The 27,695-nt window shown below is 36.4% G+C and overlaps 1 protein-coding gene across 6 annotated transcripts in view; it reads right to left on the reverse strand.

Moving 5' to 3' along the window:
* Positions 1–2,440: 2,440 nt before the first annotated feature.
* The window catches only part of SLC4A4 (solute carrier family 4 member 4), a 351,570-nt gene continuing 326,315 nt past the window's right edge, over positions 2,441–27,695 (reverse strand). For all 6 annotated transcript variants that reach the window (XM_043906523.1, XM_043906522.1, XM_043906525.1 and 3 more), the window contains exons 21-26: positions 19,353–19,421; positions 16,381–16,554; positions 14,468–14,629; positions 10,392–10,488; positions 7,659–7,729; positions 2,441–6,967 (exon numbers count right to left, since the gene is read on the reverse strand). In XM_043906523.1, the coding sequence (XP_043762458.1) occupies positions 7,686–7,729; positions 10,392–10,488; positions 14,468–14,629; positions 16,381–16,554; positions 19,353–19,421 (546 nt within the window). In that variant the 3' untranslated portion in view covers positions 2,441–6,967; positions 7,659–7,685. The remainder of the gene's footprint in view (positions 6,968–7,658; positions 7,730–10,391; positions 10,489–14,467; positions 14,630–16,380; positions 16,555–19,352; positions 19,422–27,695) is intronic.

The following is a 27,695-nucleotide window of genomic DNA, read 5'->3' on the forward strand; positions in this document are numbered from 1 at the left end:
TCTGATTTTTTTTTTTTTTCCAACCTGAAGCTAAGAGCTTGGTATTAGGCTTATTAGAAGCAGAGGCAGGAGGGGATGTTTTATGTATTCTAATATATATATCCTACATCTTGATCTAAGTGGTGGTTATTTGTGTATAAAAATGTAAAGTTTGAGTTGAATAATTAAATTTAGGGTATGTTGTGCTCCAACTCTATAAAGATGTTATAGAAATAATGAAATAAATTAGCATGTAAACCTTGTCCTCTCAAAACAGCAACCTCCTCACCAGCCAACGTGTTCCTCACTATGTCTGTGTGGTTACACCCTGTCCCATGAACCTTTAACCTCTTCCCAATCCTGTGACCCCTTCTGCCTCCACTGCTGATTCCTCTGTCTAAGACCATCTTCTGCTCACTGTCCACCTGATTCTCCACTCAGCCATCTCTTCCCAGAGAGGCCTTCCCTGTTCAGCCAACCTCCATTAGTTCCATTTTACTCTTATATTACCCCATCTTCTTTATTCATGGTACTATTCATAATTCACAATTCAAGTTATTTTTTATTTCTTCATTGTGTATCTCCCAGACCACACATTTCATTAGGGCATAAACTATTTTATTCGCTGCTTTGACCAAGTAGAGAATCTGGTACATGGTGAATACACACATAGCAATTCTCTGCCCTGCACCATTCTCTTCTATACCTCCCAGATTTGGGAGGCCTTCAATCACTTTCTTAATTCCACTGATACCATTTGTCCAGCAAACAATTTTCTCACCCAAACTGAACCATTGCCTTAGAAACCTTTCCTGACATTTTGGTCTCTTACTCTCAAAAGAAATTGATAACTTCCTCATATGGGCCTTCACTGTACCTGACACATATTTCTATCATAGAACTTACAAGTTTTCATTTCACTACTTTGTCTACATGTCTTTCACACTTGACTGTAAGTTAATTGAAATTAGAAATCATATCTAATTTTTGTTTCTCTAACAACTACCCTATTCAACAACTGTAAATGAATGAATGAACAAAAATGGAACATAGTTATTATTTTTGGTGGCCCCAAATCATTTTGAATATTAATTGCAATATATTTTTACCTTTAAACATTTAATCAATAGATTTCAATCAGTATAAAACCAATACATTTTGCCTGTAAGACCTGCTGTGGTGTCCTTGGCCTGTGTAATAAATAGCCTGATTCTTGACTTCTTGAGTATGTTTTATATAGTTTTTGTATCACCTCTCTTCCTACCAAGACTAAGTTATTGATTCTTACTAATTCAGCTTTCTTATGAGAAATCCATAGATTATTAAGCTTCACAAATCCAAGCATTTTGAAAAAAAATAAGTGGAAACATTTTGAATGAGGATTTGAGCTCTTCTCTCAGAACCATGGTGCTCAAGCTGTGGTTCTAGACATTGGTATAGATGGCTTGGTATTTCAGAGGCTTCTGTGTGTTAGTTCCCTGTTCTCCTGTAGGTCAGGCAGCGTAATGAAGGGTTGCTGAAGTACACATTTCCTTTTCATAACATGCTAAGCATAATGTGAACCTAATTTCTTGACTCATTTACTGCATCATTGGTGGGTATGTTGAAAAACCAAATTCTCCCATATTGTGATCTATTCTGAGTATGTTTTCTGCTGCTGCTTCCAGCTCAGTGATATAATTTAAACCTCATCCTATGTCCACTGTCACCGCCACTATCAAGATGCTTGGAGCCACTGTCTCTATATTGTTTCCAGATTAAAAGTCTGTTTTAACCAGTGTCCCAATGTCAAGCTGTGGTTGACAAAAATAACTTTTGTCATGTTGAACTGTCATGACCTTTTTAAAAAAATGTAACTGCTTATTGCTACCAATGGTTCTTTTTCATCCCTCCTATTTGTTCCCCTGACATCTGCTCCCAACCCCGCTACCATTCTCTGATTATAAGTTAGGGCTGAACTGAAATTTCCTTGACAGTTGTAAATATTACATGGAACCCTGGGGAGGATGTATTATGTATCTTCTATGGAGCACCATTCCAGGATTTTAATTTGAATACTTTTTAGTAAGTGCTTATGCTTAGCAATTTTTCTGCTTTGAGAATTGACTATATACATCAATATCACATATAGACTCATCTTCTATATCACTAACTATATTAAAGAATAACAATGTCACCTTTTCAATAAACCATTTCATTGCTCTTAGTGGACATACTTTTTCTTGCTTTGAGTCCTTGCATCATAGCCCTTCATTAAGACTTGAACAGATAATTCTTACAATTTTTTATTTTACATAATTTAGACATCTATTTTATCCTCTTTCCTAGAGTAATGAAAGGCAATCAGAGGTCAGGGGTTTGAACTTACTCATCTTTGTATTTCCCACATCTTCCAAAGGAGGAAAATAACAGGCACTTAATAATTATTTGAGAAGCTGAACAGAAGCACTTGACACTCATAAATGCATAAAGTTACTTTATTTAAGTATACATTTAATTTTGAAAAATATAAATGCTAAAATATCTCATCTTCTTCATCTCTTAATTCCATAAAAGTCACAATAGAAAGCTTCATAAAACTGTAAAATACTATAATGTTATAGGAATTTTAGGTTTTATATTGGAAAAAAATTATTAGTAATATATTGAAATGTTTTCTGTTCTTTATCATTGTTCCACCATGTTGATCTACTTCATTTAAAATAAAAAGATGCATCATTTCTCCAAAGTTAATAAAGACTTAAGAGAATAAAAATAAGAATATCTGAAAGTGCGTATTGATTCTGAAAAGTAATGTGTACGGATATGTACCAGCCATGAAAATGGCTAAAAAGAGGCAACTATTCATTCTTTTCACATTGTAGGACTGGGACAAAGTTACTTCTGGCTCTAAAAGTTTCACTGGATGACTTTAGCCCTGAGTTGCAATATTTGCCTAAGAAACAGAATTCAGGATTTTTGTATGTACCCATAGAGCACAAAAAAATGAGAGCCAAAAAATAGAACATATCTAAATTTCTGGTCAAAAAGCAACTTGACTGGTTAGCATATATCACAGAACTTCTTTATTTCAGGCTACAATGAAGCTCGATGAAATCATCATCTGAAAACTCCCAAGGCCCAAGCAAAGTATCATTCAATTGTATTCAGCCACTTGGTGCCACTGGGCTTCATGCTCATACTGTGAAGAGTAGATATGAAATCTCATGGAATAAACAAGAACATCTCAAGTTCCTGCACCAAAATCATGAAGTGGTATGAAAAGGACTGAAGAAAGCTTTGTCCCATCCCTGCACAATGTCAACCTCTGTAATACAACTCAAACGGTTTTGTTTTTGTTTTTGAAAGATAGTCAGCAGTCAACACATTTCAAGTACTTAACACAGTTTTTTAAAAAAGAACCAAAAACTTGGAAGACAATCGTTCTTTGTTTTAAACACCAATACATAGCTGATTAAAGATTTACTCTGTGTGTGTTGGTGCATGTGCATAGAATACATTCAAACTGAATTTCTGATGGCAGACAATTGTTTCTCTTCTCTCCATTCTTTGAATTGGTTGGGGGCTGACTAGAGAAGGTTTGTCTTCCTACTTCTCTGACTTCCTCCACCCCCCTACCCTACTCCACTGCCTGACTGGAAAAAGAGGCAGGAACTGTACCCATTACGGCACACAAAACAATTAGGATCCCAACTTAATCATTATTTTACATAGTAGATGTAATACATCTACTAAATACATCTACATCTACTAAAATACATATTTTATCCAGGAAAACAGTGTCTCTAAAACATCTTTCCAATCCAAGACCGCAAGTCTTCATGCTCTGACAAAGCAGATGCTCTCCTTCCAACACTGAGTCAGTACAACCATAGGACTTTTAACAAATCTGCATGTACCCTTAGTCCTTTATTCTAACAACATAAACCTTTTATCTCTGTGTTTACATCAGGGAGAAACACTTGGTAAAACAAATTTACTATTGTATTCTGTGTGTCCAGTTTACATAAAAACAAAACCACCCCAAAATCTGCTTTAGTTCTTTGATAGTACATTCAGTTAGTGAAAGGGTAAGTCGCTCAGTCGTGTCCGACTCTTTGCAACACCATGGACTATACAGTCCATGGAATTCTGCAGGCCAGAATACTGGGAGTGGGCAGCCGTTCCCTTCTCCAGGCAGGGGATCTTCCAAACCTAGGGACTGAACCCAGGTCTCCCGCATTGCAGGTAGATTCTTTACCATCTGAGCTACCAGGGAAGCCCACGTTCAGTTAAAATACAGATAATTTGGTAGCTCTGTGTGGACCTCAGGGTTGGTTGGTTTGTTAGGTTGGTAACTACTTGTGCCTCTGAAAGTAAGTGATTTTTAAAATACTTCCCTAGGTTCCAAAATATTGAAAAGATTTGATACTAACTATTCCTTTTAGCAAACACAAGGTGCTTCTCTGCATTCATGAGTATCAACCTTCCGTCACAGAATATGGGTAATAAATGAAGGTACAGGTAGCTTTATCTATTCAATGGCTGAAATACTGAGTTAAGTTGCTTCAGGAGTTCTCTGAAAGGGACAGAAAGGGACACGAATCCTCAGATACTTGATTCATGATCAGAAATATAAATTATTCTATCTAGAATATAAAAGTGAACAAATGTGTCTTTAATTTAACAAGATCCTAGGTTAGGCTAATCTTAATATGCATGGCATTTAAACATTTCATCAATGCTCCCATAAGAAAGACAGAGAAAAGCTTCATACAGTTTTAAATTAGGATAATGAAAAACAAGATAATATCATCATTTTAAGGACAGCTCTAAATACAAACATGATGCCAAAATTTGGCACGTGAGATTTTAACAAATAACATTTATTCTGCCACCTTCATTTTAATGAAAAAATTGTAGGTCATTTATGTCTATTTTGTATAAAATTAAAAGTTTTAAGATTATCAGATACTATAAAACTAACAGTTAATTTAGGACAATAAAATTTTTATAATGAAAATTTCAAAAGGACAGAATTATAATTTAATTAATATAAGAATGAGTGGGAGTCAATATGTACATATTATGAAACCAAAATAAGTGGTTTCATTCTGCTTCTAGTACTCCTCCAATAACCTGTTTTAGTCAGGATACATCACAAATATGGTTTTAGGAATCCAAAATTATGGATTCACCATTTAAAATGCTATTTTTAATGTAAATTCATAATATATAATGCAGACTATTAAGATATTACATTTAGATAACATGCTAAATTTGGTAAAAGATCTAATTTTCATTTGTCTAATTTTCAATATGGTACTTTGAAATACACATATACACATATATAGACATATATATTCTAAACGCCCCAATAACAAAGAATAATTGCCTTTCAATCTTAAAGACAATGTGAGTATTGTTAAAATGTATACATATATAATACCTCTGAGATCTATCTGCATTCCCATAAACACTTTTTAAATGTGTAAATGGTCTATTATATAGTCTTATGGATTTTGTATTGTAAATAAGGGTTACTGTATCAGTGATAGTGACTGCTATCTGGGTAATAAAATATATTTACCCTCATGTGCATAATGGTAAATCTCTTGGACCTCTGATAGATTTTTCATAAGTGGTTTGGATTTTATAAAAACTGACACAAGAGGCTAGTAACTTTGCCTTTTCCCTACCATAACTCTGTCTCGTTCTAACTTTGCACATATGTGCACCAGCCACACACAGAGCACATACACAAACACACAAATATTTTCCAAATGAAAAGAAGTCTAACAATACTGCATAGGACACTGACATGGTAATACCATCAGCATCTGTGCCTGGATACTATTATCAAAACATCAGTTATTCCCATTACAAAGGAGCGTCTCCCTCCTCCCCCAATCTCCTTCATAGAACAGTTAAATTTCTCTTAAAGAAAGGGAAAAATGGATGCTCAGAAACATGGTGTTTTTAGTCCAATCTAGCCCTCAGGCATACCCTAGAGATGGTGTGTGTATGTGTGTGTGTGTGTGTGTGTAAAAATCACATTATATACAATACAATTTTTACAGAAAGCCTGGCAGCTACAAATAAGAGGTAGAACTACTCAAAACTATGTTTCCTGCTGCAGGAAAAATTCATTTTCTTTACAGTAATTAAAAAAAAGTTTAAAAAATTGACAAAAAATAAGTTGCAGGTTAGGCCCCATAATTTAAACAACAAAATCTAGGAAGAAAAATATTTTTCAATGTACTCAACAGATAAGTTCATTAAAGGGTTAAAAAAAGTTTGCATAGGAAAAAAGGGACATTCCAGCACTTGCTACAATGATGGCAATAGTTTCTCTAATGGGAATAAAGTACCTTTAGTTTTCCTTCTTTTGATAATTCTAAGATTAGGGTTTAAAAGCAAGAGCAAGTTAGAATAGCAGCACGTTTTCCAGTCCTGGAGAGCAATACAAGCAAGAAGGGACTGTCTGGAGGTCAAGGTTTGTTCGACCAGACAGAAACACAAGCCGGTAAGCACAGCTCCAAAGCTAATGTTGGAAGTTCCTTCAATATTTTAATAAAAGGTGTTATAAAATCCTTAATGCTTTTGCCCTCTGCTCAATAAAGGAAAATGACAGGGTCTGTGCATGTCTTGAGTGACAGAGGAATTTGGTTGTCAGAGGACACATCTGAAAGTGTAGGAACAAAAAGGGGTTCTTCAGATGTTGTTTTTAAGGAATGGTGCACTACTGTCTGGATTTTAACCTATGCAAGAGAGAAGCAGAGAGGGAGCTGTAGTGTTTGGCCAGTGACCAAAAACCAAAAGAAAACAAAAATTAAAAAATAATCAGACAAAAAACGAGAACATAAACAACAAAAACGGTCAGTTTTAAGAAAGACAAACAGGTTACAATGTAGTTTCTGTTCCCTTGCTCCTCCAGAAGTAATCATTGTCTTCAGGCTCAAGTTCTATTCTAATTTGAGGCACGACTTTTACTGGAGTTCTAGGAGGACTAGAGGAAAAGAAAAAGAAAAAAAAAGGAAATAGTAAGTACAACAGAATTCCTTTACCATCTGTCAAATGTTTATGCGTTGTACAGAAGTCAAGTGGGTCCTTCTTTGTTCTCTTTAAATACTTATCTCCTCCTTCTGTATTAAAAATAAACACTTTAAAAATGGGATGAAGTTACCAAATGGGAGTTAAGAAATTCAAGTAAGAGTTTCAAAAGCTCTCATACCTAGGTTAGAGAAAAAGCCAACAACTTAGAAAGAACTACCAGGTAGCTGACGCTGTCAGGAGTTAAAGGACAAAAAGACTGATGTGAAAAATACTCAGAGATTTCACGATTTTGAAAATCAAGGAGGATCTGAAATCTCTAGAGCTGTGTTAAAAAGGAAGGAAACTACTGGAGAAGAACCACCAGGAAATGCCAGCTACCCTCAAATCAGAGATGACACTGGTATGATCCTGGACTTTAACGATCCTGAAAGATTTCATTATTTCTAAGAGTAGGTGGAATAGGTCTCTTAGAATGTTTTCTACCAGTAAAAGCTTGGATGAGGTCTGACGTCTTGGTAATTTTTCTAAGATAAATTTGTAGGGAGGATGGAGAACAGGGTGTCCTGCCAATAACCTGCCATTGATTCCATGTCTGCAGGGCAATCACCCCACAGAACAACGAAAGATACTGGGCTGTCCTTTACCTTGGCATACCGAGGAAAGGAATTTTATCAGCATGATGTATGGCGTTCAAGGAATGTTGGTGATCTTTCTCCTAAAAAGAAAAATTTTTTAATCATAAATAGTCATTGGTAAAGTATAACACTAGAAGGAAAAAATTTTTAAGTCTTTACAAAAATTGGATACATCTTTCACAACTGGAAATAGTAAGAAAGACAAGTTTACATGATTTAAATAAACACTGTATCAAGAATCTAAGTAGTGTGATGAAGACAAAATCACTCAGTTTCCTTTATTCTAGGTTTTCTGGGATGGGCCACTGTTGCTTTCAGTGAGAGGGCAAGCTAAAGAATTTTTAGAGGATGATAACATCTACTGAATGCCTAAGTCTTTGCCCTTGGGTTTCCTGCCATCTTTAGCGTTCACAACTTTGTCCTGCTACTATTCATGGGGGTAAAATAAAGATTTTGAGGAACTTGCTTCTACTGCAAATCCACTATCAATTTTGTTCTTTCATGGATTTATATGATACTAGAAAAGATTTTAGAATGATCATGGGTATTTTGCTTAAGTAAATTTCTCATGTCATATCCACTACTTTCAAAATACCCTTTTAAAGGTTTTTGAGAAAATGAAGAACAACTAGCAATAAATAATCAATCTGCCATACACTTTTTCCAGGAGCCTCAAATTCTATCTGGTGATTTTTTTTAAAAGTGTGAAGTAAAAGTGTCAGTCACTCAGGCATGCCTGACTCTTTGTTACCCCTTGAACTGGGGCCCACCAGGCTCCTTTGTCCATTGAATTCTCCAGGCAAGAATTCTGGAGTGAGCAGCCATTCCCTTCTCGAGGGGATCTTCCTGACCCAGGGATGAACCCAGGTCTTCTGCACTGTAGGCAGATTCTTTACATTCTGAGCCACCACTCTGATTTTTTAAAAGTGGTTTTAAAATTGTATTTGGAAGAGGTGTGCCAGGTCATGATGCCAATAGAAGACTTCTACAGTCTCTTTTTGTTCTTTAATGCTCTGGAAATGAAAAATGAAACCAAATAATGGTTTGGGGAGCTTGAACTTAAAAAAAAATATTCAACTAAATGTTGCTGATAGGATCGAGAAGAAAGTAGTCTCAGTCACAGATTACAGATTGGACACCAAAGGTGAGACTGCTTTAATTCTCTTTTCTTCAAACCAGTGTGGGAACCAGTCTCCAAGATGGCTCCCAATGCTGCCTGCTGCTGCTAAGTCACTTCAGTCGTGTCCGACTCTGTTCGACCCCACAGCCCACCAGGTGTCCCTGTCCCTGGGATTCTCCAGGCAAGAACACTGGAGTGGGCGGCCATTTCCTTCTCCACCAATGCTGCCTACCTTCTGGTATTCATGTCCTTATATAATTCCTCCCAATAATGTACCAGGGTTGGTTTGTGTAACCATAGAGTATGCTCAGGAGAGGGTACAGCACTCCTGAGACGTTATTATAAAAGACTGCAGCTTCTGTTCTGGTTTCTTCCTCTGTTATCGCTGGCAGCCATGGCAGGGACAGCCCTAGCAGATATCCATGAGCCAAGGAACTAAAATCTCCTGCCAACTGCCCTGTGCTGAGCCTGGACGTGGATCCCCAATTCTGGTCAAGCCTTCAGACTTAGACCCAGAAAAGAGCTTGAGAGTTGCCCCCTCAAGAGAGCCCTTGAGCCAGAATCATCAAACCAGTGGCTCCTAAACATCAGGAACTATGTGAGGAGATCCAGGTCTGTTGTTTTAAGCTGCTGAGCTTTGTGATAAACACCAAGAGATAATTAAAATACCCATTTTCCATAAATATTCATTCATTTCAAACTTTTCTTGGTAACTTCTTATTGAAGCTGAAATAGCACTGTCAAATAGAAATAAAAATGCTTCAACTGTCTTCTCCTGTAACAGATCAGGATACGCTGAAGTGCATCTGGAGCTAAAAGAGTATGTTTTCTTCAAATGAAAACTCAAAATAGTGTGGAGGCAATTGGTACTTGCTATTGAAAAAGCTTGAAATAGTCAGTAATGTTACTACAAAAGTGTTCACCCTTTTCAACTGGCCTGTTAATTACAAAAAAAAAAGAAGATGACATGTCAAAAATCATTACACCTTTACCACCAGGCTATTACTCCCAGAAAGACCAGTATAATTACAAAGATGATTTTGAAATAGCAGAAGGAGAATGAAGAAATTAGGAAGAAAATGAAAATATCTTATAGGCTATACCCAAAGATGGGTAGTAATATTTAATGATTGCCAATTGAATTGAAATAACATTTATGCCAAATTCTCAGTATTAACAATTGACTCATTGATCTTTGAGAAACCCACGATGCAATCTCTCTTTTGAACTGATTTGATCATTGGTGGAAACCTAAGGAAGACAAACAGTAACAGACAGTGAGGTAGTACTAGAAGCTGCCATTCTACATACCAGCAGAAAAAAAGGAAATCAATTAAAAACATGGTTATGAGTTTAGCAATTCAAAGAAACTGGCGATGACTTGGATCAGAGAAAAGACAAACAAATAAAAACTTAAATGGTTACAGATAAAAGGAAAAAGTAAAGAATAAAGATCAAGGAATGTAAAAATGAAATTTCATAATAATTAAGTATAAATCTGCACATAGGAAAAAAAAAAAAAGAAAACAGGGGAAGTGAATGGAGATGACAGTCCTTAAGTTTTTTCTCTGTAAAGTGCAAATCATATTCCAGCCGGCATGCAAGAAGTTAGTTCTACTCACTGTCGGAAGGTTTGCTATCACTTAGGAAAGGTTGCTGTTCCATGATGTCCATTGGAATTTTAATACTTGGAACTTTTTCTGAGTATGGGCAGTCAGACTGTGAAAGAAATTTACAACAGTTTTTAGAAAGTTTTTACTACACAGACCTCCCAGGATGGATTAAACCTATCACATTATCATTTACACTGTACCAAGGAGAACAGCCTTAGATACAATCACTTCTCTGCTGACTTTTCAAGTCCTATGGCATCTTCCCATCACACTTATTTTCCTTTCTTCTAGGTTAAGGGAATTAAGTCAGTTAAAACTAGAACCACACAAATGGAGCCCACCACAAATGAAAACAATTGTAAAGTTTTCCATAAGCTGGATTCACAATCAAATATTTATGGGTTAACTGTATGTGTCTTTGAAACAAACAGTTAAGTGTGAAAGATTAAATTTAGGAGACTTCCTAAACTATATGTTCTTGAAATTTTGTTTCATTTATGCTTTCCAACACTACCCCCAGGAAAATGATGACTTATCTTTCCTTCCAAGACACATAAGAATACTTTTTCTAATATTCACTCCCAAAGAGTCATCCATATAGACTTGAAAATAACCCTCCGTCCCTTACTGTAATACTCTATCAAAACTATTTTGTACATAAAGGTTCATCTTCACTAGCTTATTCCAAACATATTTGGAAATTTAGCAAAACATGAGAAGATAAAGTCAAAAGGAAGGTGCCTGAGATGGTCAGATAAGCAGAAAAGAAGCATCACCAAAATAAAAAATCGTGAAGCTTCTTAAAGAACGGACCACTTAAGCCAAACAAAACTGTAACAGATTTCTATAGGATTAACACTTTACTGTTTTTCAGGATTCATTATACTGAATCCATGGCTATGCCTGAACCCAAAAGATGGAATTCAGCTCTTCACTGAAAGTACCGAGGAGATGACATTTAGTTGAAAGGGGAAAAATGGGAACTAGGGATTAAAGAAAATAAAAAACAAATCTTATCATAAAACTACTACACATATAGAAAATTCCTTTATGATAAATGTAAAGAGGATAATGAGCCTTAAATATTAAATTAAAATATTGAATTAAAATATTTCAAAAGATTAAAATATGCACTGGAGTTGAAAAAAAAATGAAAATGTCAAGAACAGGTTTTGGTACAGTATTTCAAAGTTCCCCCAAATAATAGCATTTATAGATGAAAAGATTGGCAGCTCACCCTTAATCATACATAGCCTAATGGGTGGGTTCAAAAATGACTGAGTGGCTCAAAAGTGGGCAAGCCATAATTTTCACTACTTTTGCTCACAAATATTAGAGTTGGAATTCTCATACCCTCGTTTAGCTCCCTATATCCATGGATGCCAAACCACACAATGACCAAGTGAACATCAGGAAAGCCACATTTCAAATGGAGAATCCCCAATAATGGGCTCAATACTCAGAACTTATGGCACAGATATACTCTGGCTGGATTCAGTGTCTAGGATACATATATAAGCTTGTTTGTTTGTTTTTTGTGGGGGTAAGGGGGTAGGGGAAAGAGGAGAAAGAGGAAAAGAAACACATAGTACACATTATCTTCAAGAAATCTGTTGGAAATGTGGATTGAAAATGATAAATATTGTTAGTAAAAGAATAGCACTGCTTAAATAAAATGTGATTTGCTGAAAATAAAATCTAAGAATTAGAAGACTGTCTCAGGAGCTCATTTGATCCAACCTCCGACATTAGAGAGTGCTAAATTTAAAACATTCTTAAAAGTAGATATTTTATTACTATTTTTCCCTTAAAATTCATTAGAGAAGATGATTCCATAAAATTATTTCATACATTTGTAACATGCAATGAATTTTAAGTTTGGTGTCCATGTACATAAACTGAGGTACTGGTCTTGAAAATTCAAGATGAAATACTGCTTTAATTATCTCAGTATTTCAGGCAATCTTTTCTTTGCCTTGAGTAGCCTAGACATTTATTTCAAAATTTGATTTCTATTCAATGTGTAAACGCATCGTTCTTGTTAACACTGCATCTTAATCTGTGCTGCAGTTTAAGCACATTCTCTCTTTTTCTGTCATCATTGGAAACAGAAAATCTATACACCTGTTCTCATTGAAGATGGATGACGACGGCCACAAAAGCTCCCTCAGACTCCTTTTCTCTTTAGCTAAATGTGCCTCAAGTATTTAGCCTTTTCTTATTGGATCAATTTATCTGAAATCCAATTTCATCTGTTGCCTTCCTTCGCTGTACTCTTTCCAAGTTCTCCAAAAGGAATACAATATCAGACAGCTTGACCAATCGAAAATAACCAGACAGGCCTGGACGAGAGCTTTGCTTTTGCCAATATGTGTATGCTTAGAAAAATGACTTAACATTTCTCAGTCTGAAGTTCCTCATCCGTAGAACAGGAACAAAAGTAAAGAGCTGTTTTGGCAATTAAGGACAAGGTATGCCTGATCCATCAAAATGATCAAGTACAGACCAGACAACAAAAACTAACAAGACTCATGTTAGAAGGATACTGGGGATTCCATTAGAGTGGGGATACTGCACTGTGTAAAACCTAGAACAAATCTACAAATCTTCATGTAAAAGGTGTCATTTTGGCTGTCCTTTCAGAAAGCTATTGAAATAAGCTACTTGTGTGAGTGTGTGTGTGTGCGTGAAAGAAAAGCAAATCCCAGATTTTCTCCCAGTCCTGATTACAGACTCTACTGAAACACCAAGATTTCTGTGAAATATTTTCCTAAAAAGTGGACAATGATTTTATTCTTTAGCTTAGTCATACGATTGCAAGAGGATCACCTAAATTACAAGACTGACTATTATAATTATGTAAAAAGACCCCAAATGCCAATTTCCTTTCCATTTTATTGAAGGGTTACAGAAAAGCAATCTCAAATTGCGCTTAAGTCCATATGACTCAGCAATCTAACTACTGGGACTATACCCTGAGAAAACCATAATTCAAAAAGACACATGCATCCCAATGTTCATTACTGCAGCACTATTTACAATAGCCAGGCCATGGAAGCAACCTAAATGCCCAGACAGATGAATGGATAAAGAAGACGTAGTACATACGTAAAATGGAATATTACTAAGCCAGAAAAAGGAACAAAGTTGGGTCATCTGAAGAGACATGGATGGACCTAGTCTGTATACAGAGTGAAGTCAGAGAGAAACAAACAAATAGCATATCATATATTAACGCAATGTGTGGAATCTAGAAAATGGTACAGACGAACCTACTCACAGGGCAGGAACAGTGATGCAGAAGTAAAGAACGGACATGTGGACACAGTGTGGCCAAGGGAGCGTGGGACAGATTGGGAGTAAGACAGACAGACATACACTCCCATGTGTGAAACAAACAGCTAGTGAGAACTTGCTGGATGGCACAGGGAATTCAGCTTAGTGCTCTCAGATGACCTAGACGGATGGGCTGGGCGGGAGGTCCAAGAGGGAGGGGCTGTATGTATGCATATAGCTGACTCACTTCATTGTCTCGCAGAAACTAACACAACATTGTAAAGCAACTATACCCCAATAAAGTTTTAAAAATTATGTCAAAGTCCAATGCAAGGATAAATAAAATAGCTGAGAAGCTTTTTTGAGGGCCCACTCAAGTAGATACAGAAATCAAGGAGGGGAGGTCACCAAGCATTTGTCCTCATCAGGCTTAAAATTATATAAAACTGAGTTATTATCTCAAATTTAAATCCTGGGTTATCAATAATAAACCCAATACATTTTATAGCTATGAAGCAAGCTTCCTTTTTTTTTATCTAGGTGATCAGAGATTAAAGTTTTTTAAATATGGTGGGCTTGATTTTTCAGAAGTCATTATATCATTATTAGCATATTCTCAGTTACAGAAGATTTCAGAAAATATTTTTAAAAAACAAAGAAAGAAAATAAACAGCAAAGGAAGGTGAAAAATGACAAAGAGAATAACCAGACATACATCGCACAGAAGGGTTAAAAAAAAAAAATTACAATTTTCACATTTGTTTAACCAACTTTGGAATTTTACTTCGGAATTTTAGAAAGCCCCTTACATCATCATTGTCACTGTCCAGACTTCCTTTCTTCTTCTTCTTTTTCTTCTCATCCTCCTTCTTTTTCTTATCCTTTTCTGGAATGACATCATCGAGGAAGCTGAGGTCGTGCTGGGAGAAGAGGTAGTCCATGCCTTTTCTGACAGCTACAAGTGCCAAGATCTGGCAGGACAGATATAAAGGGTAGGAAAGAATGCATGTCAGAGAAGTCTGAGTGCGTATTAATACTGCTCTACCAAAACCAGTAGAAACGTTTTTGTACAAGGCTGAAGTATGACAGAACTTGTCTGGCTTGTATGGACTTATATTAAGGGGACCATAAACATTTTCTTCACGGGGAAAGTTGGTTCATAGAAGTCTTACTTTGGCTCACTTAATTTTGTTCACTGTCATGTGTGATCCCTCCATTTGGAATTTCTGTGTGAAAGCATTATTTTCTAAAGCATTTTCTTCCATCTCAGATTTCTAATAAAATAAAGTTTCAAAGGAAAAATAGCCTGCATATGGTTGCTAATTGTTCAAAATTAAAACATTATACAGGTTTTTGAAAGTCAAAAAATCTGTACAATGCACAGTTCATAGAGACATCTCCAAAATATTAATAATGGGGGAGTCATGGCTGATTCATGTCAATGTATGACAAAACCCACTACAATATTGTAAAGTAATTAGCCTCCAACTAATGAAAATAAATGAAAAAAAAAAAATAATGGGGGAGTACTTAGTTTGCTCAGACCATTTATTCCAATGGGGTGATATCAATCACCACCTTTAACTGAATATTTACCCTTAGTCAGACACTGTGGTAAACTCTTAGACAATATTTTCTCATTTATTCCCATGACGACCAACCCAAAAGGTAGATGTTAATACCTCTGACCTAAAAGCAGAGAAAACTGAAGCTTAGGGACATACATAGGTTATCCAAGATCACAAAGCCAGATAATGGGAGAATACAAAAGGTTCCAGCTTTCTAACTCGAACCCTAGGACTCTTGAGCTTTGTATCTTTGATTTTATGAACTGCTCTTGAGGTATATTAAAGATGCTTTTGCTCAACAAAGGACCCGGAAGTCCTGACTCTACTTCAAACTAACAGTTGTCTTTATATTATGCTCTATGTCAGCCTCTGCATCTCTTAGAGAAATAATAACTTAATTAAAAAGAAAAAAAAGAAAAAAAAAAAGCAAAGCTAACATAGCATTATTTCCCACACACACAAATTCAGTGATGAAGTCAAATACAGAGCTAGCATTTCCTTATGTCCTTCTTCATTTGTGATTCAGAGTTGAACATTAGCTATTTCACCTTCCTTCACATCATAATGTGGCGAGGAGAGCCCAGACTTACCCTTCAACTTAGCATGATACAAATTTGAAGAGCTTCAAAAACTAAGCTTCTCTCTCCATTTCTTCTAATTCACTCATTGACCTCTTATAAGTTGCCAAACTGGTCCTCTATTATTTGACCTGAAGTGTGCCTGAAGTATATTCTGATTGACTCCAATGTACAGCAATATTTTAAAACTAATTAATGTCATGTGTACTTGTGTCTACCACGTGTCAGGCATTGTGCTATCCACTTTATATTCATTATTGATGCACAGAATAAAACAAAGATGCCATTCTCATTTTACTGATGAGTTAATGGGGGCTCAGGGAAGTTCAGGGGCCAGCATGAACCAGAGCCAGTACCTGAACTCAGCTGACTACAAGGTCCAGCCTAGACAACCAGAGTTCTAGGAACCTTAAGTTATAACCCACCAAACTGATTAGGTCAAAACTCAAAAAAAACAAAACAAACAAACAAAAAAAACTGGAACTATCCATAAAAGACACATGTGTCATCAATATTACAATAACTACATGATGTTGGTGTGATCTCACGGGTGGGTTCAATCAGAACAATCCCTACCATGACTGGAAAGATGATAGCAGCCACGGTGGACTTGAGGATCCAGAGCAAGGCTAGACAGAGCACCTGCAGGAAAGTGAACAAGTGCACTCGCCGCAGCGGCACGTGGCGCAGGTAGATGAAGTCAGGCTGATGCTTCAGAGGCATCAGGAGCAGCTTCAGACGATCCATGAACTGGGGAGAAAAGGGAAGGAGAGGACAAGCACATTACTGCAAGGGCTGACGCACCAAGTCATTTCTTTCCGTCTAACTAACCACTGGTGCTTTATAGTCTATATTTTAGGCAAGCAGGGACCTTGTTAGAGGACACTGGTCAGGAAGAGAAGAAGCATCATCTCACACAGTAAGACATAGTATGACTCCGGTTTTTGTTACTTTGCAGGAAAGTTAGGCAGCTAGAGGACAATATGAGACAAAGTGGCCACTAAAGGATAAAGTCTCAAAGTCAAATATAAACTCAAGATGCTCATCTCCTACATTTTTTTTTTTAAAGATCTTGGAGTTTTCCTTTCATTTTTTTACACTTTATTTATTTTTGGTTGTGCTGGGTCTTCATTGCTGTGCATGAACTTCCTTGGTTGCAGTGAGCAGTGGCTTCTCTTGTCATGGCTTGCCAGCTCTGGAGCACACTCTCATAGATGTGGTGTGCAGGCTTAGTTGCTCCACAGCATGTGGGATCTTCCCAGAGCAGGGATCGAACCCATGTCCCCTGCACTGGCAGGCAGATTCTTAACCACTGGACCACCAAGGAAGTCCTCAGCTCCTATTTTCTACATATACTGTCTACACCTTAGGAGAGAGGTGCCTGGGTCTATGCTACTAATAACGTTTTGAAGGAAGATAGCGAACTCATGTGTTAGCTGTGCCTAAGCTGTCTTATCTGAAAAGAAGAGGAGATGCTATGTATCATGTATATTTCAATACTGTTTTAAGTATTGAATATACTTAAAAGGATATAAAAGAAGCATCTGACCTGAAAATGGGAATGCACTGGTATTTTCATAAATTTCACATTATTTATCTATGGCATAATTTCACTAATATATTCAGCAATAAATTACCATTTCCCAGAGAAAAGCCATGTGAATATCATAGTGACTTTCAGATCACCAACAACTAGATACCTGATCTAGGAAAGGCTAGCACACTGTTATGTATAAACAGGTATTAAAATGACTACTGAGCACCTATGTGCCAGGTGTTGTGGTTCAAAGGATAACTGCTGAGTTTACATCAATGATGATAATAAGGATGATATTTAAATACCTATCATAGGAATTTTCACATGGAAGATGCTTACTAAACATCTGCTGAATTGAACAACCATTTAATAAGAACTCTGAAATAATATCTCTACTTTCTCTCTAGAGAAAAGGGGAAAACGTAAAGTAAATAGGCTATCACAATCTTCCCTGAAGTGATTTCCTATTTAAAGAGTTTTCTTCCTTCCTCCAAAGTTATTTTTGACTGATAGGAGCAGTCCCACCTATGAAGATTGAGGTAACAAAATTTTTTACTAACTCAAATCTTGCCAAAAAAGGTCTAAAAGAAGAAGAGTTGGGAATTCCCTGGGGGTCCAGGGGTAGTTCTCTGAGCCTTCACTGCAGAGGGCACAGGTTCAATTCCTGGTAGAGGAACTAAGATCCCACAAGCTGCACAGTATGGCCAAAATAATAAATAAATAAAAATAAAAGAGGGAGAGTCAAGAGAAAAAGTTAAGAGAAACGGCAATAGGGCAGTACCACAGTAGAATTTTAAAAATCCACTAGCTGTCCTTTCAGCAAGTGATCTTTTTTCCCCTACTGTTATAAATTCACTGATTTTTTTTTCCTTTCTGTTTGACTTAATAAGCATGTAGCTCCAACCATTGATTATACATCTAGAACACATAAATCAAACTTTTGATCTAAACTGACTTATTTAGGCCAAACAAAAATATGAACTATTTGTTTGGGGACCATGTTTGTTTCATTTTTCCATTTAAAGTAAGAAAGAATATTTACTATGTTAGGTAAAAATATTTTTACACATTTATACTTCTCAGGAATTTCATGGACATTCATGAAATAAATCCACATTCACATTCTTCTAGTCCAATCTATGAAGAACCACCTTGTATTTGTAATAAATATAGAAATGGTGAAGAATTCTAAGCAAGGAACTCTACTCAATAAAATAGCCTTTCTCTTTTTGGAGTTCTGGCCACTCTATCGGACTCTAAAATCAAATTAATCTAAATTCAATAAATGAAAACAAGGATTATTACAAAGGGGTTTAAATAAATTTTTATGATCTTCACAGGACATGCAGTCTTTTCCATTAAAACATCACTAAGTGCTAAATAAGGCTACAGTTAACAAGGCTCCAGAAAGCAGTACTTCCAGTTTCCTGGTGCCAATTAAATTAAACCTCAACTGAAAGACAAAGTCCCTTACAAAGTTTTCCTTAACGATTTTTTAAAAAGGCGGCCAGTTTTACCCAAGATGCGACAAACTGAAGTTTTTGACAAAAGTAGCACATTAACCATGTTGACTCGATCCTTTTATTTGTCCAAACTCTTGATCAGTGATCTCAGCCATGGGAAAAGCAAATCAAGTGAGAATAGGTTGCTCTTAGTATAGGGTAAAGGCAAATGGATAAATAGTGCCTCGAGCACATTCAAAGGTTAGACTTCCTTCTTAGGAAGGAAGGGAGGGAGGGAGGGAGGGAGGGAGATCACAGAGAGATTTCCTACTTTCCTAGTCAAATGGCCTTTAACAGCTTATTTCAAGGATGATTATGTATGACATTTGTTAACAAATCTACTTTGTTAACTAAATCAGAGACACAGGTGAATGGTGGAGAAAAGAGAAAATAAATGCATTTTAAAACAGCAGTTAAGGATTAGCACTTTTTTCAATGATCTATTACTGGACTGTTTATACGACTACTAGAAAATGTAAACTATGCTTAAATTGCTATGGAAAACTTACCTGCACACCATTAAGGGATGCTACCCCCATATACAGGAACACACCATAGAGAACAGGCATGGGAATAAACTAGGATGGAAAAAAATTGGAGAAAGTTTAAAAACAATAATAAAATAATAATAATAATAATAATAAACAGTAAAAGAGAGGGTTAGTTTAAATAAAAGCTAAATCTGAAACTAACTAAAAGACAGGACTTAGTAACACAGTGACCACTAATCAGTGTGCTATACTCATCATTGACCAACTTCTAAGCACTTTGTCCTAGAAAGAAATAAAGGGGGGTGAAGGAGACTTTCATATTGCATCTGATGCTTGTTTGCACTTTTTAAAAGCAATTAGCATGCATGACCTTAAAATGACTTTTTTAATGGAGAAAAAGTCTGTTTCTCTTTCCCCTTAAAAGGAATGACCATGTAAATCAGATGTTTGCATGAACTGTGCAGTAGAAAGAAAGGCAGAGGGTTGCCCCACTCCTGAGACCAAATTTCTGTCCCAAGAGTCTGCTGAATTTTCTCTAATTTTCACCAAGTGAAAATTGCAGTATTTATACACCAAATATCAGCTCGGGGTATAAATGCCTCTTTCAATTAAGTAAACATCAAATGACTGTCCCCTTTCTTCTTCTTGGGAATATTAAGAGGACTAACTAATGAAAATGCTGCTTGAAAGGAGCATGGAGCATCTGGAAGCAATTAATCACACACACAGATTAATACACATCTTTTAATGATGAATTAATGCATTTTCATGCATCAGTTATCAAGAATTTATACAGTAGTGTAAGGGAAGTTCCAATATGATGTTTGTAACTTTTGTCTATTCCTAAACCTTTGAAATGTTCCTAGCACTGTGGAAACAAATCAAATCAGGGATGACTGTTTCTGGGAAGTCTTCTATCCAAACAACAACAAAAAAGGGGTTCTCAAGCTTGGATTTTGAAAAGAAGTTCAAGTTCAGGAGTTCTCAAAGCTCAAATACTAAAACCACAGTCAATTAAGTCCAGTCTTACCAAATCTGCACAAAGGAGGCTATTGTAGCCAGAAAACAGTATGACTTTAGAGTAATTTTTAAAGAACTATCACATGTATTAAGAAATTGAAGCAAAATGTTTATCAGCCTTTCCTTGTGATTACCTCCAACAGTTCTGTATCTGAGACCCTTTGGCAAATACTAGAGAAATAGGATAAATTCCAAAATAGGTCATAACTGCCAACTGTTATTGATTAGCTATAAAAACTGTTACATTTATATAGAGCAAATATACCGGTTTATGAAAACATTATGTGCCTCTTCCAAAAAAGACTAACAATTTTAACATAGCTAAACCCAGAAAATTAAACCCAGAAAAAAAAATTGAACCCAGAAAATTAAATGACTTCGAAAGTTGAAGGTGGTGGAAGGACAGTCTGAGTGGCAGTGAAGCTGTGTGTTCCCAACAGTCACCACAGAGGTGAATGTATCATGTTCCAGACACTTGAGTCTGGACAGTTGTTTTCATTTTCCTTAGAACATGCGTGTTTCCATTCCTTATGATGCCTCCATACAAATTTATTATGAAACTAACGAAAAGACCCTTTCATATTTTTGACTTGTTTTTTTAAATTAAATTTTATTGGCGTATAGTTGTTTTACAATATTGTGCTAGTGTCTGCTATGCAGCAAAGTGAATCAGTTATTTGTACACATATTGTCACCTCTTTTTATTTTTTGACTTATTGTTTTATTTTGACTTATTCCTTAATTTTTAAAATATCTTCCACAGACAAGGCCACTTCCATTCTTCCTTAATATATGATGATTTCTTATCATTTCATTTCTAATTTCTTGGGAAGAAATGAAAGGTGGAAGGAGAGAAAAGAAGTGTATCGTTCATGGGAAACTTGTTAGAAATCCTGCCATAGTTACTTTTTAATCTGGCTTAAAAGAAAGTAATCACAAAGATGATCTTGGACCTTATCCCCCCTGTCACCTGAGCTTAGCTAAGCATTTTCTTGAACATGGTTCTAATGCCAGAGTGAAAGCAATTTGCGCCCATGCCTAGGCCTGTTCTTTCTGAACTGATGATGACACATAATGCCAAATTAATCACAAGATGAAATCAGAAGGTAGCATTAACTCAGAATATGGTATGAGGAGGAAAATAGCTTTAGATATGATCGTATTTTTAAAAAATTATTCTGTGGTGAAAACAGTACATATGAAGAAAGCTATTAATTTGATTTTAGCTAAGTTCAATGTGATACAAATTAAATCCACCATTTTCTTAAGGTAGTGTGGTGTCTCAGTAAAAATCTTTCAGTTTGGAAATTCTGATGAAACATAACAGAGTTACTGGGTTAAAGGATATTTTTTATTGGATTTGATTTATGAGTCATATCAGAAGGTCAATCCCTAAAAATTCATCACAATATAATCATTAATCACAATAGAAATTTCCCGAAGAAAGGAAAAGAAGAATGTGCTTTAAAAAGATAGGATCCCATTTTAACTACTATGATATACATAGTAATAGCAGGGGGACACTATTATAAAGTAAGACAAGAGAAATTAAAACATAGAACACAAGGTATACTAAATTCACAGGCATATCAAGAAGTGTCAAATGATAAAATTATGCCAAAAATCATACAAATAAGCAATCATACCCAGAATGCCAAAAAGCATAGTTGTAGATAAATATTATTGTACAATGCTTTCAATAAACATTAAAAATGAAAAAAATTAAATGCTTGATCCTATCACTAGGTAGAATAATAAAACAGAGATGAGATCAATATTAACATATTCAGACAATGTTACCAAAATTTTCAAATTCTGGTGACATATTCCTCCCTTTGATTTTGATACTGTTAGATTATCCCCATAAGAAAAAAAAATGTAAAAAAGATAAATTAATTTTAAAAAGAAGGGGAGGGAGGGGGGGTCTGCAGTTGTCCACAGCACAGATTTCAGTATGAGAATGAGGTCTCCCAGCAGAATCACAGTCAGTGTGTGTGTGTATAAAACCGAGAATGAGATCTTGATAAGAGCATGGGCACAGAAGTTAGACAGACCTGGGTTACAATTCTGGTACTTGACATTGTGCAACCCAGAGAAAATGATTAACTTCCCCCATCTTCAGTATTTTCATCCATACAGAGCTTATGATAAAGATTTGCTGTTGTTTAGTCCCTCAGTCGTGTCCAACTCTTTGTGAGACCCATGGACTGTAGCCCACCAGGCTCCTCTGCTCATGGGATTGACCAGGCAAGAATCCTGGAGCTTCCTTCTCCAAGGGATCTTCCCGATCCAAGGACTGAATCCACCTCTCCTTCACTGGCAGGGAGATTCTTTACTGCTGAGCCACCAGGGAAGCCCCATAACAAAGACTGCATAGCACAGATATTTAGTTCAGGGTCTGGCTCATCATAGATATCTGACGAATGTAGAGATGTGCTGGGCTGAGTTGCTCAGCTGTGTCCAACTCTTTGTAACCCCATGGTCTGTAGCCTGCCAGGTACCTCTGTCCATGGGGATTCTCCAGGCAGGCATACTGGAGTGGGTTGTCATGCCCTCCTCAATGAATGTTGTACTGAAATCATTATCAAGAGGGCTTTTAGTGGCAAGTCAAGAAGCCTACAAGTGCAAAGCACAAGTTTCCTTGGCTCCTCTGTGCTGGGCCTGATGTGGCAGGAGTTTAGGACAGAAGAAGGGCCACAAAGGTCAGAAGACAAGCCTTGGTTTTATCGAAGTTTTACAATATTGCTTTTTCAACACAAACAACTCTCTTCAGGAACATATTATTAAAACAATATCTTCACACCCTTAAGCCTTAAAAATCAACATAAGGAAGCTGCAGGCTTGCAATCTGGTCCATAAGCATTGAAGTTGTGGAGTGAGCTATGATGAAGAAGTTTGTAAAAAGGCTATCTTTCTCTATACTTGAGAGAATTAGATACTGGGTCGGAAAAGCTGGGTAAGATCATCTCAAGGAAAATGAAAGTGAATAGTTCTTTGAGGGCAAATACTGTTTTATCTCAAAGGTGGTACACCATGTGGCTATGAGATCAGGCTTTGGACTCAGAACTGCCTGAGTTCAAATCTTGGCTCGAACAATTCAAGAACTTTGTGACCTGGCAAGTTACTCACAATTTTTCTTAACTATAAAGTAGATTCAGGAAGGGATAGTTAGGGAGTTTTGGATGGATATGTACACACTCTATATTTAAAATGGATAACCAACACGGACCTACTGTATAGCACATGGAACTCTGCTCAATGTTATGTGGCAGCCTGGATGGGAGGGGAGTTGGGGAGAGAATGGATGCATGTCTATGTTTGGCTGAATCCCTTCGCTGTTTGCCTGAATCTATCACAACATTGTTTGTTAAATGGCTATTCCCCAATAAAAAATTTTTAAAAAAAAGAAATTTGAGATGTTAACAACATAGTAACTGTGTATTATATGGTTGGTGAAGAAATCCAATTAAAACCTTTTTTAAGATTAAAAAAATCCTAAGTGAGTATACTTTTGGTAGGTGTTACTGGAGAACTAAATATAAAAAGTATGTGCAGAGTCCTTAGTTCAAGGCCAAGTTCAATAAACGGGAGCTATGAATACAACCATCTTTATCATCAACATCATCATTTTCATTATCACTTCTTGTTTCCCTGTTACTAAGCAGAGTATACAGCATATAGCAGGAGCTCAACAAATGTCTGCCAAACACAAATTAAAGGCTCTCCTCCACATTCTAGATCACTGAACAAATGTGAAGGATAAATTCTGGTCACTCTTCATGTTAAAGATAAACTAATTCAAGCAAAGGCAACAGAAATAGCAGTGAACTTTTCTTGATCTTTATTGCTTTCGGCTAGCCAGAAGAATGGAAAAAGTAAGCTGCAGAAACTGCCTTTCATCTTCTTCCTGCTCTTTGGTCTCCCTGAGTCTCCCCATATAGAACACTAGCTTACCAGTCAGTATTTCCGCTGCAGAAACACAGATCTAAACTGTCTAGCTAGCCTGGGAAGTCGGCTATTCCTGCTTCTCAGCAGTGCTGTACTGAACCAGTGGTGAGACGTGAAGCATGTACCACTGGTTGCTGGCCAAGGTCAAGGGGTATCCTCCTGAACTTAAAGCTAGTATACCACGATTCCCCACATTGCATTCCTCTCAGTAAAAAGACAGAGTCTGGCAAAGAGATCAAAACAGAAGTCATCAACTTCAAAGTAATCAATGTTCACAGTAAGTCTGCCTACCTAGGCATGGGGAGCGACTACCCAGACTACTTAATGCATGGCAGAAAATATTATAACTAGCATCACTGGAGGCCACCAAACCTGTGAGGGGTCCTGGGAGTTGGGAGGAAAGGGTGGAAGGGAGTTGGGAGGAAATTTTAAAAAATCACATGTTTCTTTCTGTTTCATTCATTTGATCTACCTTTCAAAGGCAGCTCTTTGAAGTAAAACCATTCCTTAAAGTTGTCATGTGTTTCGTTAAAACACACAGTTGTATAGACACATAGTCACATTCCCTCCTCCAAGTTAGGTGCTAATACCACTTTCTAAGTGAATTCAGAGGTTAATTGTTAATCTTGACTTTTCTCAGTCATAACTTAGGTTTCAGTTAAACTACTCTCAACATCTGTTTTTTTCCTGTGTTAACTTTTCAAATGAGCTAACAAGGTTCCTGTAGTGAAATGCATGTAATTTAGCAAACTTCAGTGCTAAGAAGGGCACCTGATCTGAAACCGGCTGACCTTTTCAGATGTGGTTCCTGAAGTAAGGAATAGCCTCACTAACTGAAGCAATGAATTGCAATTGTCAATGCTAGACTATTGAACCCTTGTTTTTAAATCTATATTTCCTACAATATGTTGGAAACTACATTAACAAAACAATTTCATTTCCCACAATTTTGGGCAAAATTTTGCCCAGCACAAATGATTGCTGAACTCCTTTTTCACTTTTCACTGATTCTCATATTGACTCCTTTGTATTGACCCAAAGCTGCCAGGTGGAAATAGCCACAATCATGGATACTAGTACCCGAATGAGAAGGAGCCAGAACATGAGTACTTAAGGAAGGTCAAAGGAAAAGCAAGCTATGCTCAGGGATCCCTTATATCTACATCACTCCTTTCTCTGCACTGTAATCTGCTCCTGTAGACACTAACATGTTTTACAAATCAGGGGCAAAAAGAATCAGCATAAAACGAAGAAATAAAGTTCTTTCAGCTTTAACTTCTCTGCAGCCATACTTGGGTGAGAAGAGAGTTAGGAAGAGACTTTGCATTTCTTCCTAAAAATAGCAGTTTATACACTGTTCTCTATGTCCCTTTGGAATCAGGCATGATTTACTCAGTTGAGATTCTCCAAGTTAAAGCCAATTTGCTATAACAAACAAAAAAATTTAAACACATCTGACTTTTTTGAGTTAGGATTTTATACTGCATTCATGAAAAGAAATAATATAAAAATAAATGAAAAAAGAGTGGGTAGTGATGAGTACATAGGAACTGATGGGAAGATTCTGACTTATCTTTACTAGTGGCTACGTCCTACGCAAAGAGTCGGACACGACTGAGCGACTGAACTGAACTGATGTATTAAGAGATCCTATAAAAGAAACTCTGCAGTTGTGTTATGTGAGTCCACCTTCAGGGGCTCCAGGGGCAAATTCCTTCCTAGTAGAGCCTTCCACAACTTGAGGAACTTGAGTAGAGCCTTCCACAACTTGAGGCTATAATGATCTCTCTAAGAGCTGCCCTGTCCACATGAGGTTCCATTGGCCATGTGGGAAAAAACTGTCATTAGACTTTCCACCAGCTGATGTGCTGGGGTCTATGGGGTGACAGAAGACACATAGCACTTTAGCAGAGAATTTGATGCTATGAAACTCACAACTCAAATCTACCCGACAACTTGCTCTGTATTGGCAAAGGGACAACAGATTTCTCTCTGTCCCCACAGAACATAAGATCTGTCCTTTTTTAAGGTCCTCTGTATGTAACCAGAAACAAATTCCTTGCAGTTACTATTACTTCTCAATGTGTTACATGAGATACACATTCCTTCATGATTCCAGTCAAAAATTAATTGTATGATTAACTGATATTGTGGAAATCAAGGGCAAAGGATGAATACTTAAGCCTTTTTTACTGTTTACAAACTGTTGTGTGCATACTGTATGCATTAATCTAATTATTCTGAAGGTAAAGTCAGTCCAAACTGTAAACTGGGATTATATTTCTACTTTCCATGAATTCATCTAGGTGGCAATTGTCATATAAATGTGTGAACTTGAAAGAAATGAAGTTTTGCCTTGCCCTGTACTTCTGAATTGTTTGCGTTCTTTACAAGAATGTACTGTTTCATTACTTGTATAATTAAATAGGCATTTAAAAAACCAATTTAAAAATGCGAATTGTTTAAAAGCAAACAAAAATTTTCAGAGAAAAATTTGGAAAGATACTGCTAACAGAGGTTATTGACAGTTATTATTAGGTCCATAGGTGATATTCATGCTTTGTACTGTAATGCCAAGCATAAGATACAAATTATCAATCATTGGCAAGTATGGTTTCTATAATAAAAAAGAATAAAATATTTGTGTCACAAAAGAAAATGGGAAGTTTCATGACATACATATATATACATATATATATTATACTTTTTAGTACCATCTCTACTTCTAAATAGGCTTTCATATACAGTTTCATATACAGTTAAAGAGACATTCACCCCATCAATCAAACCTGCATATTGACCCTAACTTTCTAAATAATCTATCATTTTTATTCCTCAAAAGTTCATTTCTAAAGTTTTCCAGTTATAAATCATTAATTTCAGTCTCTCTTTGTGGATATTAGGTCTTGTGATTTGAAGAAAATAGAAACAGTCAGCAATCATTAAGAATAAGAGAACAATTACAAAATGATCATCCTGAGTCATTCATGTTATCCAGGAGTCTAATGTGGGAAGGGAGGGTATGATTTAAAGACAAGTAAATGGGAAGTGATGGGAAGAAAGGATGTAGAGAGACTAGCAGAGTGAAAAATGTTGGGAGTGGAGTTCAGGTAGTAAGTGAACTATATGAAACTGCCCTAGCTATAGGTCAAAAAATTTGAATAGTGGTAATTTAATATGGTTCAACCAAATTACTGCAATAATAATAATAATAGAAGGAATGAAGGAGTGAGAAGAAGATAAAGATAAAAGGTTTTAAAGTCTTCATTCTACCTGATCCCTGCTTCATTCAGTGTGTTATGCATGTGATAAGAAACTTGTTGATACTTCCTGGAGAATTCTATTCTTCACATATCCAGTTATCTGTCAGTATTCTGAGAAGGAGGAGAAGGT

This window comes from Cervus elaphus, chromosome 6 (assembly GCF_910594005.1).
Source record: "Cervus elaphus chromosome 6, mCerEla1.1, whole genome shotgun sequence".
NCBI lineage: Eukaryota > Metazoa > Chordata > Mammalia > Artiodactyla > Cervidae > Cervus > Cervus elaphus.